The sequence below is a fragment of the Loxodonta africana genome, chromosome X (assembly GCF_030014295.1).
Source record: "Loxodonta africana isolate mLoxAfr1 chromosome X, mLoxAfr1.hap2, whole genome shotgun sequence".
NCBI lineage: Eukaryota > Metazoa > Chordata > Mammalia > Proboscidea > Elephantidae > Loxodonta > Loxodonta africana.
Genome location: NC_087369.1, coordinates 79,387,216 through 79,401,194, shown reverse-complemented (window position 1 = coordinate 79,401,194; position 13,979 = coordinate 79,387,216). Strand labels below are relative to the sequence as shown.

The following is a 13,979-nucleotide window of genomic DNA, read 5'->3' as shown; positions in this document are numbered from 1 at the left end:
GACTCTCTTATTTGTATTCAGGCCAGGGTCTCTGGAAGTGCTAGAGAGAGATGAAGGATGGTGTCTAGGAAGGGGTGAAGTTTGTAAGTGAAGCTTATTGGCTAGCATCCTTAGGGAGGAGTGAACTGGCTCCTTAAAATCTCCTCTTACATGTATTAAAAAAGAAAAATCAGTTACTGTTGAGTCAATTCTGACTCATAACGACCCCATGTGTTGAGCTCCATAGGGTTTTCATGGTTGTCACCTTTTGGAAGTAGATTGCCAGGCCTTTCTTTCCAGGCACTTCTCGGTGGGCTCAAACTGCCAAACTTGTGTTTAGTTGTCAAGCACTTAACCGTTTGTGCCACCCCAGGGTCTCCTGCATGGCTAATAAAAACACAGAACCAAACCCTTTACAGTCCAGTCGATTCTGACTAATGGCGACCCCATGTGTGTCAGAGTAGAACTGCTCCATACGCTTCTCTTGGTTGTAATCTTTAGGGAAGAAGATCACCATGCCTTTCTTCTGCAGCTCTGCTTGGTGAGTTCGAACTGCCAATCTTTAAGTTGGTTGTCAAGCACAAACTGGTTCACGTGTGTAAATACCAAAAAACCAAACCAAACTCACTGCCGTCGAGTTGATTCCAACTCATAGCGACCCTAAAGAACAGAGTACAACTGTCCCACAGAATTTCCAAGGAGCACCTGGCAGATTTGAACTGCTGACCTCTTGGTTGCCAGCCGTAGTACTTAACCACTACGCCACCAGGGTTTCCACATGTGTAATAGACATCTCAAATTTTACAGGCTGAAAAATGAACCCCTGATCTTTCCCCAGACCTAAATCTTGTTGTCTCTATTTTCAAAATATACCCAGAATCTGACCATTTCTCACCACCTGTGTCACCCTGGCCCAAGCCACCATCATCTCCACTGGCAATATAGCCTCTTAACTAGTCTTCCTCCTTCCTCCCAAGTCTCTTTTCAATGTATAGCTAGCCAGTAATCCTTCTAAAATGTAAATCAGATTATGACACTTCTTGCCTCGAAACCCTCAATGGCTTTCCGTTCGCTTAAAGTAAAAGCCAAAGAGTTTATACAATGCCTTACAACGACCTCCATGATCTGGTCTCTGCCAAACTCTCATCTCCTACATTTCCCCTCCTCCACAACCACCTGGTCTTCATTCAAAAGTCACCCTAATATTTAAAACAGCAACCCTCTCAATTCTCTTCTCCTTCCCTCTCTATTCTCCCTCCCTCCTCTATTTTTCTCCATAATGATCACAATCTATATGTTTTACTTACTAATTTTGTTTGTCTCCTCTTCCCCTTGGACTAGTATGTAAGCACCGTTAGAGTGGGAGTTTTGGTCTGTTTTGTTCACTAGTAGTGAAGTACCAGTGCCTAGAACTGGACCGAGCACATAGCAGGTTCTCAGTAAACATTTGCTAATCCTTTTCTGGGTCATGGCCAGTGGCTTAGAGAGGCAGTTAAACAGAGAAATTAAGTACATGGATACTACAGCCTGAGTTCGAAGGCAGACTAGAGCCGGCCTGGGTTCAAATCTTGACTCTACCACTAATTAGCAAAATACTTACACTCTTCAACAGCAATTTGAAAAAAATCAAGGATTAGAACAGGAAAAAAGACAAAATCTCTGGGCCTTGTTTTTCTCATGAGTAAAGTAGGAACAATAACAATACCTATTTAGAAGAGTGTCTGGCACATAGTAGTGATACATAAGCATTTGTTACAATTAACCTTTTGCATTATGTAGTTAATATTTGTCTCAATAGTTTAGATTTTCTAAAATCTATTGTTCTCAAAAATCTTACATGTGTCTATGTTAAAATTCATTTACCATGTTTCTGCTCATTTACATAGACTTGTATGATCTTCCTGCAATTTTAGTTATTTCCAGTGGCCTGGCTCTTTATCTGTAAACTTGAATGCTTCCTTGTGTACTCTCTCCTGCACTCATTTATAAAACTGTTAAATAGTAATCTAGCTGGGCCCCAGTTTCCTAATCTGTAAAATGAGTGGGTTGGACTAGATAATGTCTAACGGCCTTTCCAGCTCTGACAATCCCTCACGGATGGGAGGAGGAACAGGCCCCACCCCCAACTCTGCCCCCTTAGATATGCCTTCTGGCTGCCAAGAGGAAGGGTGGCAGAGTCAGCTGGGCTCAGATTGAAGGGGACCAGGTAGGAGACATGTTAAGCTTCTTGGGCAGGGGCGGTGACGGGGCGTCCCGGGCTATAAGTAGGCAGGGGAGGGCATTGGAGGTAAAGGTAGTATGGAGACCCTGGAACCAGGGTGAGAGGGGAGGAGAAGACACCTTATGGAGAGACACTCCTCTTCATAGGGACAGACAGAGCTATTACAAGGAGTTAGGAGGCAATTTGGATCTGGGCATCTTCCCACTTTGGATGGCCCTGGTAGGCCTCCACCCCGTTCAGCTAGCCAGGCCTAAAGACTGAGTCAGCTGCAGTATGAGAACAACCCAAACCCACTGACTGTCCCCGTGAGGCCCAGAACTGCCTGATGCTCACCACTTCCTGGGTTGGACCAAGGGAGTTCAGGTAGGGGACAGGTTGGCCTGGGTTGCACTTGGATGCACTGCTCTTATCCCTCCCTAATGCTTCAATAATTGCCCTCCGTGTTCTCTGCTTTTTTGCCCCTGGTCAGGGCTGGGAGGCCAGGGAAATTAAGCCACCCTCACTTCTGCCCTTTCCACCTCTAGGACCATGGCCAGTGCACAATCCTCTCTGCTCAAATCCCTAGCCTCCAGCCCAGGTCCAGGCAGCAATGAGGTGGAGCTGGAATGCTGGTTTGATGAGGAGTTCAAGTTCATCCTGCTGCCTGTGAGCTATGCAGTTGTCTTTATACTGGGCCTGAGCCTCAATGCCCCAACCCTCTGGCTCTTCTTCTTCCGCCTTCGACCCTAGGATGCAACAGCCACCTACATGTTCCACTTGGCATTGTCAGACACCTTGTATGTGCTGTCACTGCCAACCCTCATCTATTATTACGCAGCCCGCAACCACTGGCCCTTTGGCACTGGGCTCTGCAAGTTTGTCCGTTTTCTCTTCTACTGGAACCTCTACTGCAGTGTCCTTTTCCTCACCTGCATCAGTGTACACCGCTACCTGGGTATCTGCCACCCACTGCGGGCACTACGCTGGGGCCGCCCACGCTTTGCAGGCCTTCTCTGCCTGGCAGTTTGGTTGGTTGTAGCTGGCTGCCTTGTGCCCAACCTGTTCTTTGTCACAACCAGCATCAAGGGGGCCACCATTCTGTGCCATGACACCACTCGGCCTGAGGAGTTTGACCATTATGTGCACTTCAGCTCGGCAATCATGGGGCTGCTCTTTGGTGTGCCCTGCTTAGTCATTCTGGTCTGCTATGGGCTTATGGCTCGGCGCCTGTTTCGGCCCCTGCCAGGGGCTGCCCAGACATCTTCTCGTCTCCGTTCTCTCCGTACCATCGCTGTGGTGCTGACTGTCTTTGCTCTCTGCTTCGTGCCTTTCCACATCACCCGCACCATTTATTACATGGCGGGGCTGTTGCAAGCTGACTGCCAGGTGCTGAACATTGTCAACATGGTCTACAAAATGACTCGGCCCCTGGCCAGCGCTATCAGCTGCCTAGATCCTATGCTCTACCTGCTTACTGGAGACAAGTATCCACGTCAACTCCTGCAGCTCTGCAGTAGTGGGGGGCCGCAGCCTCCCACAGCTGCGTCCTCACTGGCACTTGTATCCCTGCCTGAGGAAAGCAGCTGCAGGTGGGAAGGAACCCCCCAGGACAGCAGCTTCCCTACCTCTAGGGCAGATAGATTGTAACACTGGAAGCCAGGAAGTGACAGAAAAGGGGGTGAGTGTAAGGCAGAAGGGAGGGGATCTAATAGTGACACTAGCTAAAGCTGCTTTCTACTCTTTTCCAGGCTCTAGGGAAGGGCCCATCCTCTGAGACTTAGGGACAGGTAGGGAAATCATGTATGGTGCTCATCTCTCCTACGCCCTTTAGTTGCTCCCTCCTTTCTAGTCAAAGGTAGTAGAAGTCGCCTGTACTATCCTACTTCTTTTTCTTTGTTCCTGTCCACTTCCTGGGGTCATTGATCCTGTTTCTTGATCTTAAAAAGGCTTCGCAGAAATTTGCCTCAGTAATTCTTCTTCATTCCTTTTTTCCTCATATCTTTGTATAGAATGCATTTTGTCCAGCCAGACCAGGGCATTCAACTGGAGGGGTGGAGAAGGTAGGTAATCTCAGGATTGAGCTGATTTATATAATGGCGGCAGCACAGAATCAGTAAGTGGGGGCACCAGCATATCACCGGATGCCAAGAATGTGACATATGTGGCAGCCATACCTTCCTGGTTCGCCCTTAAAGACAGGATAGTCTTGTCTACTGAGGTGCTGAAATAGGGCACAATCCCAGAGGGCCTGCATGACAGAGTCCCCACATGCAGCTGGAAGTATGGCACTGATGAACTGGAGCCCTGAGCCCTACCATTGGGTGGGGACCCTGAGGAGCCTCAGGTGGCAGGGTCTGAGCTGATAATGACCTTTGGAACAGGAATGGGATTGCACCTCCTTTATGATGTTTGCTGAGAGCCTATTTGACAACTCTCTTGTACTTAATGAAAGGAAGAGTGATGGCTCAGACTGAGAGGGAGGAGCTCTCATGTCTGTGGCTGTAAATTCCTACACAGAGAGATAGAACAGGTTTGTGCAGGGGACAGGGTAGTGCCAGGAGTTGACGCCCAGAGCTGGCTCTTCGCTGGTCTCTCTCCTTTCTCTAACTCCTGCCCTAGATAAATGATAAATCTGTCGCTAATCCTCTCAGATCAGGCTTTAGGACTTCAAGACCAAGACTGAGATCTGAGACTAGGATGGGCCCCCTCAGAATTTCCTCCCCATTCATTTCCCAATCACTGGCACCATCTTAGCACTTATGGACTTTTGGGAGTGGGGAGTCTGGAACTTGGGGCACTAACCCGCAAACCTTGGAAAGTAGGAATTTCTGGGCAGGCATTTGTGAGAAGGCTGAACTCACATCTCTAGGTCCATTCCCTCTGAAATCAGCTTCCAGCCTATTGGCCTCCTGAATCAGACCCCAGCCTTCCAATTCTTTTGTCCCACCCTTGCTAACTTGTCTCTAATCTCTTACTTATCTAGTAATACCAAATTTATATTGGCTTCTAAGGGGCATCTGAAGAATAGGACTGGGGCTGGTCTGTAGCAAAAACAAAACAAACCACTTCAATGCCCTTTTCATTCCTTAAGTGCTCATCTTCCTCCCTAGATATCCAGCACCCACCTGTTACCCAGGACCCCTTCTGTAGGAGTAAATGAACTGGACTTCTCCATTTCTTACTAGTCTCCCAAGTCTCATGGCCACTTACCTAAGCTTTACATACCCTGTTCCTCATCTGCGCTCTCTCCCTTTTAATTACTCCTTTTTTTTTAATTGTGGTAAAAAGATATATAACATAACATCTGCCAATTCAACATTTTTTACATGTACAATTCGGTAACGCCAATTACATTAATCATGTTGTGCAACCATCACCAGTTCCACTGCCAAGTTTTCCATCACCATAAACACTCTCTCTCTTTTATTCCTATGACCACAACCTCCTTGCCCATCACCTCTTCTATCTGCAACTCCACCCGGTGAAGCTGCTCTTTACATCACAACTGACCCAGCCTCCTCCATTTCTTCATTCCACTTAACTCCCATATGCTTAATGTAGACTAATTATTCTGCCAGGATTTTGTGATCTGCTACTTTAGGGTGCCCCCCCCCCCACACTCTAACTTCAGTTAAGCACTTTGAGTTTCACCTGGGCCAATCTTCTGTCTCCTAGGCCTGGGGGAGGTTGCTGGATGAAGCCAGAGTATAAGGGTGGCTTGGCCCTCTAAAGTATCATGTCCTGGAACTTCACCTATGCCCTAAATTTCTCTTACCTGCTGAGTTCCTAGTGAACATTCTACAGGAACTGTTTCCTGTCTTTTCCACCTTCTCAAGCCCCCAAGTGGAAAAAAAAGAAAAAAAAGTGGAAGTGGAGAAGAATTCCAGTTCACTTACTCTTAACAGAAGGGACCCTGGGTTGTCCGCACATCCTGGATATCTAGGGAGGAAAACGAAACAGTTAAAAGAATGAAAAGAGGGATTCAGGGGGCCCTGAAGTATATCCTACCTCTTGATCTCTTAAGAGTTACCTTGCCTGCTTCAAAACTCAACTTCTACCTGCTTCACTGCAAGATAACTCTAAGTCCATCTTATCTTTCATCCTTTCTTCCTTACAGTCCCAGGATAAGAGGTGACCTCTTTCTTGTTCCTTCGTTTATCCTCCTTCATCATTTTCAGTCTCTCCCATCACTGATTTCACCCCATCTTATAACACACACACATATACACAACAAAAAACAAAGCATTCCCACGGATAACCTTGACCCTGCTTTCTTTTCTTACTACCATTCTATTCATCTTATTCATGTCACTGCCAAATTTCTAGAAAGAGTACTATAAACACCATTTCCTCACCTCAAAATCACCCATTAATTCCCTGAATCTGTTTTCTACTTTTGTAGCTTTCTGTTTCTAGATGAACACAAATTACCTCATAAACAAGACCTTTAACGGTCTTAGTCTCTACTTTTATCCTCCTTGACCTCTCTACTTCATTTGATACTCTTTAAAAATTTTAATAATGCTTTATTAAATGCCCCACCGTGACAACATAAAAGGAAATTTTGAAAGAAAATACTCTATACTGCCAAAGTCTAGAAAATTATTTTCATTTTTCCATGTTCTTGTCAGTTTGCACACATATGCATATCTTATGTAAGTGTACCCATAGTGTACATATATTTTTTTAATTCTGCTTTTTGAAAACTTTTTATTGTAAATATTCTCCCTGTTGCTATAGTCTTTCATATTTATCATTTCAATGGGCATATAAAATTACATCAATCAAAAAATTATAATTTATTTGACTCTTTTATTATTGGACACTTAGGTAACTCCAGCTTTTTCTGTTCTTTGAACATCTTAATGTGCATGGCTTTTCCTTCTTTGTAATTCTGTCCCTAGGGCCAGTTCCCAGGAATGGTATTACCAGATCAAAGAGCATGAACACTTTTATTGATCTTGGTTTCCAAAAGGGTGTGTATGAATTTCCAATGCCATATGATTTTTTTTTTATGATACATAAGCGTGTCAGTTCCCTTGCAGTTCTAGTACTAAATTATGTAATAAATATTTTAGCATGGTTTAAAAATTATTTTGTTAATTTCATTTCTTTTATTACTCAGGGGATTGAACTTTTTGATACGTTTGCTATTTTTATTTCTTCTTATGTGAACTGGCTGTTCATATCCTTCTCCAATTGGAATCTTAGTGGTATTCTTATATATCTAAATCTATTCTTTATATAATATATGTATATGTTAACCCTTTGTTATATTTGTTATAACTATTTCTCCCATTTATTGTTACACTTTTAGTTTTAGTTCCTTATTTCATCCCCTCACTTTAGAATTTCTTTCTTTCTACTTTTATCACTCTGATTTATTCCTTTCTGTCTCTTTTGCTAGCTTCTCTTTCTTTTTTACTCCCTCTATTAAAAAATTTTTTTTAATAGAATAAATAGAATCACAGAGTCATAGCATTTTGGGATTATTTAAATCCCCTCCCACCGCCTGGATTTTGTTTTTCTCTTGGAGTGAACATTTATGGAGGTGAATAAAATTCAGTTGATTCGTAGTCCTTGAGAGTACCTTAGAGATCATCTAGGGCACAGGCACTCCTCACTTTATAGAGGAGGAAACAGGCCCAGAGAGATGACTTGCCCATGACTTAGTAAATTAGTGGCAAAGCAGAGACTAGGCCCTAGGTTTCCTGACTCCCAGTGCTCCTTCCATCACACCATGCCAACACAATTCTAGGCCTGATTTTTCTCCCAAGCTCGATCTTTACATCTTTAATTGCCTGCTGGACGGTTTCAATTGGATGTTCCATTGTTACTTCTAACACAAGATGTCAAAAACTAAACTCCCTGAACCAGTTCCCTTACTCGTCTTGCTCATTGCTGTTCATGGCATATTCTTTCCTCAAGGTACCTAGGTTTGAAAACTCTCAGGCAGCTTTGACCCCTCTCTTTTCCTATTTCATCAAGTTCTGACATTTCTTTCTTCATCATGTCAATAACAATTGGCCTTCCTTTATGGTCCCAGTCTACCAAGGCTCTTGTCACCTTATTCTTGACTGATTGTTACAGCTTCCTAACCGATCTTCCTTACTTCCAGCCTCTCCCCACATGAGTGTGTACTATACAATGTGTAGTGCTAGATTAATACTCCAAAACGTGGCTTCACAGTTTCACTCTCACTCAAAACCCTTTCATGGTTCCCCATTGTTCAAAAGACAAGTCCAAATCCTTTACTCAGAAATTTAAAATATGCCATTTTCAGTCTTATTTCCTATTCTCCCACATACAAATCTCTCTTTTCCAGTTAAATTTCTCTCCTTAATCTTTCTCCAAGCAAACCTTGCACTTTCTCACCCCCTGCACCTTGATTCTTCCTGTCCCCCACATGAGAATGCCCTCCCTTTCTTCTCCCACTATCCCGTTCCTACCTAAGTTTCATGGGTCAAGGTTAAGTCCCACTTCCTATATGAGGCCTTCTCTGCTGACTCTTAACCACGTTGACCTTCTTGTCACTCCTGCAGTACTTATTGTCTATATTAGTTATTTGGCACTTATTTAGGAGATTAAAATTGAAGCCATTATTCCCTGTCCTTGAGTATAAAGAACGTGACCTGGCTGGAGCTGGACTCACAAAGACATATTAACTGGGCCCTGAGGTATAAAAACAATAGCTAGGACAATCTTAGAAAACATCTTTTAGGGAAACTGTCACATAAACAAATCATAAACAGAGAACAAAAGACCCACATATTTTCCTCTCTTATCTTTTTCTGTTAGCATTAAGTAAATAGTAAGAGTTGTTGGACCAGTGAAGACCCTCCTAACTGTTGTTACGGAACTGAAATCTGTACCAATGATGGTTAAGAAAGACAATTCAAAATGTAGAAGCACAGTAATTTGGCAGTTTTAGGCCAATCTGTGAAAACATGAAGCTTTCAATGATTTTACCCATTTGTAACGTTAATATATGTTGATGATTCTGTAATATTCCTTGGACTTGGGCGAACATGACTCTGGCAGCCTACTTGTCCATTTCTCACTTTTGCCTCTTTGAACATATGCCGAATAAAACCTTCCTTTTTGCTTCACTATAATTTTGTGGTGATTTTACCCTAAGACAGCATTTTTATTGTCTTGTGACCTTACTTGTACTATTTTCTTGAATTGTTGGTTATTTCTGCATGTATGTTTGCCTTGAGTTCTGATTTGGAAAATAATATTGGAATCATTTTTCCCTGTCTTTGAGCATAGAGAATGTGACCTAGCTGGAGCTGGGCTCACAAGGACTCACAAGGACTCATAAGGGCACATCAACTGGGCCCTGAGGTATAAAGACAATAACTAGGATGATCTTGGGAAGTATCTTTTAGGGGAAAGAAAAAAAATTTTTTTTCACATAAGCCAATCAAACAGAACACAAAAGACTTTCCACTCTTATCTTTTCTATTATCATTTAGTGACTAGAAAATTTGTAGGACCAATGAAGACCCCCCTGACTGTCCTTACTGAAGCCTGTACCAATGATTGTTAAGAAAGGCAATTCAAAATGTGGGATCACAGTTTCTAGCCAATCTGTGAAAAGGTGAAGCTTTCAATGCTTTCACCCATATGTAATGTTAAAATATACTGACGACTCTGTAAAGGTCCTTGGACTTGGGCAGACATGGCTGTGGCAGCATGCTTGTCTATTTTCCCATTCTTGCCTATTCTGTAATATTTCCTCGGACTCGAGCAGACATGGCTGTGGCAGGTGCTTGTCCGTTTTCCCATTTCTGTCTATTCTGTAATTTCCTTAGACTCGGGCAGACATGTCTCTAGCAACATGCATGTCCACTTCCCACTTTTGCCTTTTTGAATATATGCTGAATAAAACTTTCTTTTTGCTTTACTAAACTTTGCGATACTTTTTACCCTACAACAATTCCCACCTGTAAACCCCTTGAATTACTGTGATAAAAAGGAAAGAACATAGGACTGAAAATCAGAAGACCCAAGTTTCAGCCCTGGATCTGAAAGTGGAGTTTAGGCGTGTGGCTTTGGGTAAGTTATTTACTCACTCTGAGCCACAGTTTCATCATCTGTAAAATGAAGACCATAATGTCAACTTTAAGTACTTCTTCAGATTGTGGTGAAGCTTTGCAAATCCAGAGAGCTAGGCAAATATAAGTGGTTGTTATATCATTCCATTTTCTTAATAAACAGTGCTTCGTAAATACTTGCTGAATGATTACATGTCAGTAATTCAGTTTAATGTTTCTTCTCCTGGGTATATTTTCATTTTAAGAGGCCACAGAACTCAAAGGAACCTAAAGACTGAGGGGTACCTTAGGTGCTGTGGGGGAGAGGAGGGCGTTGGAAAGATATTTTGGACAGAAGAAGATTTCCAGCATCTCTCACATTCCACTATGTGGGCTACTGACTACTTAGTTCGCCTGTGAGACTAACATGAATGTGGAGAAGAGGAAGGTGGCTGTGAGACAAAGAGCTTGATTTGACCTTGGTCTTTGGTTCCTGAAAAAGAGCCCTTGGAATTCCCTAGCAATTCCAGGTGACTTTATTATGTAAAACTTCCAGACAGCACCTGAGAATGTATATGAATGAGTGGGGGCTACACAGACCTCACCTGGTCAGCTAACCTCAGGAAGGGGGGAGGGGCATATTCAACCATGCATGTTCAATGATTCAATCTATCATGACTATGCAGTGAGGCCCAAATCATGACTATGCAATGAAACCAATAAAAGGCTTTGAAATCAGAATTTCGGGGGCTTCCTGGTTTGGCAGGAATATCTACTTTCAAGAGGGTCATGAATCCCTGGGGACAGTGGAAACCACTTACTTCCCAGAACTTGTCTAAGTGTCTCTTCATTTGTATCCTTTTGTGGTTATATTAAAGTTGTTATACTGAGTATAGCCTTTTCCATGAGTTCTATGAGTTGTTCTAGCAAATTATTAAACTCACGGGGGGCAGTGAGAGTCCGCAGGGGCTGCTTTCTGCCTTTTTGACAGTCTGAAGGACTGAGTCCTTTTACCTTGTTGGCTCTGACCTAGCTCAGGGTGGTACAGAGAACGGTTGTGTGGGCAGTCGATCTGAAGGACAGTGTCCTTTTAACTTGTGAGGTCTGACCTAACTCCAGGTGGTGAGAGTCAGAGAGAGAAAGTGCCACATGAGTGGCTGGCATCAGAGATAATGGAGAAGTGGGAAAGTTCAGATATGAGTAATCGGCACTATGTCGATTTTTAATACATAGTGGCATATCTGAGCCCATCTTTTTTACCCTTAATCCCATAATCCCCAGATGGTTAGGTTAAGACAGAGTTCCCCAGGATGCAGAAAATTCCACTGCCTCAAGCAGCTTGCTTGGCACGTCCATTAGTTTTACATTAAAATCCTGGTTCCCCTCTCCTTAACTGCTGCCCCGCATTAGAAGAAATTGGCAGAAACCGGTTTAGGTACCATGTTGACATTCAGGATAACCTTTAGATCTGTCTTAGTCATCTAGTGCTGCTGTAACAGAAATACCACAAGTGGACAGCTTTAACAAAGAGAAATTTATTCTCTTACAGTCTAGTGGCCTACGAATCCAAATTCAGGTCATCAGCTCCAGGGGAAGATATTCTCTCTGCTGGCTCTGAAGGAAGGTCCATTAATCTTCCCCTTGTCGAGGAGCTTCTCTGTGCAGGAACCTCAGTTCCAAAGGATGTGCTCTGCTCCTGATTCTGCTTTCTTGGTGGTATGAGGTCCCCATGTCTCTCTGCTTGCCTCTCTCCTCTATATCTCAAAAGAAATTGGCCCAAGACACTATCCAGTCTTGTAGATCTTACCAATATAATTGCCACTAATCCATTTTATCACATCATAGTGATACGATTTACAACACATAGGGAAATTTCATCAGATGACAAAATGGTAAGCAATCACACAATACTGGGAATCAGGACCTAGCCAAGTTGTCAGATATTTTGGGGGGACACAATTCAATCCATGACAAGACCTCATATGTAGTAACTTCCCCTCCTCTGGATGAGTTTAACTGCCATTTTCTGAACACATGATGCATGAAGTTACTCGTAAACCCCATTGCGCCTGTGTAGTATGGTTAAGAATGTTGCTGATGTAACTTGTATGAATTTCCTACTTGTAAACCCCTTAAAAGTAAACATCCCTCTTGTCCTTGCTGAGCAGTCTTGGCAGCAGCCCCAGCTGTTTCCTTTTCTTGTGCAACGAAATAAAGGCACTTTCCACTCTCCTATCTTGGTCTCTTGTTTATTGGCTGAGACAAGTAGTGCTGAGTGGAACCTGGGGTTTCCACCCTACGACAAGGTCAAGTGTTTCACCTAAGACTCTGTTCTCATTCACTGAAGTGATTTAAGCCAGCGTTTTGGTGAAGAATATGGTGAGGAGTAGTAGAGAAAACAAGAAATTTTAGTCAGATAAATAGACTTGACTTTGGATCCTTGATCTGCTACTCAGTAGCTACATGATCTTGGACAAATTACTTCAAGTTGTAATTTGAAGCTTCAGTCTCCTCATCAGTAAAATGGGGGATAGAAATACCTACTTGGCAGGGCCTTTGTGAAGAGTCAGTGAAGTAATGAATGAAAGAACATCACCTGGAGTTCCTGTGGGTGGAAGCCCCCTTCAAGAGTTATCGACTTCAGTGTAGCTAGATGAGGAACCAGATTTCTACATTTGGATCTGGTGCTGCCTATAGGTGATAGCTAAGATAATGACAAAAGAGTGAAGCTTTGAGTATGAGAAGCAAAGGACTAAGAATTGATTACTGAGAGCTGACCACAGTGATGGATTGAGAGGGAAAAGATTGGAATTCTGGCATTCCATCAAAGGATAAGAGAATTTTAAAAAGGAGGAACTTACAAAACTTATTTAAAAAGATCATTGAACAAAAGAAAAAAGGATTAAAGAAGCAAGCAACAGTAACATATGCTTAATAGAACTCAGGGAGGAAACACAAACACTCAATAAAAATACTCTGGATTTTTGCATACAAAAGGTATTAACCATTGACATTGACTAAAGAGGCCAATCTCAAATAACTTTTGTAATCAAGGCCTGTTTACATGCATTTATACTACTCCTTCCATTTGAGTTCCTACGTGCCCCCGCCTCTTCCCAAAGATTTCAGAATAACCTATTGAATGGGTTGCTTTCCATAACCTACAGAGCTGATAATTCCAGTATGAACTGAGATGCTGCTTGTCAGCAAAATGAAGTGCAGAAATACTTGAGTGCAATCAAAGAGCAAGTCTGTCTATGAGGGCACTTTGGTGTATGCTTGGATTGACAGAGTTTATGTATTTGGGTCATGAAGTGAGAAGAACACAAATTATCCCTCTTTGAGTCAAAGTGTAAATTATTAAAATATGAGAACTGTTCAAGAGAAAGAAGATGAAATTCTTCTTGGGGGTGGCTGGTTATTACTGTAAATTTTGTACCACAGTTTGGGGCCTTAGTCATGCTCTTAGGCCTACTGATGGAAAGGAGAAACCAGAAGAACTTGGCAAACTCAAGAGAAAAATCAACCGATGTCCTCTCAGAGGACATCACACTAACAGAACCTGTTCAATTTGTGTTCTTTCTCACTGATAGTTAACTTATTTTTCATTAAAAGCCTCATTCTTCTTACTACACCAATAGCCCACCACCCTCTACCTCCAATGTGAATTAAACATTTCTTTTTACCCACTCTGAATTTTGCTAGATTCCTTTCCAAAAGGGAGCCATTGCTCTAGTTCTTTGATGAATTAAGCTAGTTTG

The 13,979-nt window shown here is 42.7% G+C and overlaps 1 protein-coding gene across 1 annotated transcript; it reads left to right on the top strand.

Moving 5' to 3' along the window:
• Nucleotides 1-2,163: 2,163 nt before the first annotated feature.
• P2RY4 (pyrimidinergic receptor P2Y4) lies at nt 2,164-3,826 on the top strand. Its single transcript, XM_010592732.3, is given in 1 exon segment — nt 2,164-3,826. A coding segment is annotated over 1 exon segment (1,098 nt). The 5' UTR covers nt 2,164-2,728.
• The last annotated feature ends 10,153 nt before the right edge of the window (nt 3,827-13,979 follow it).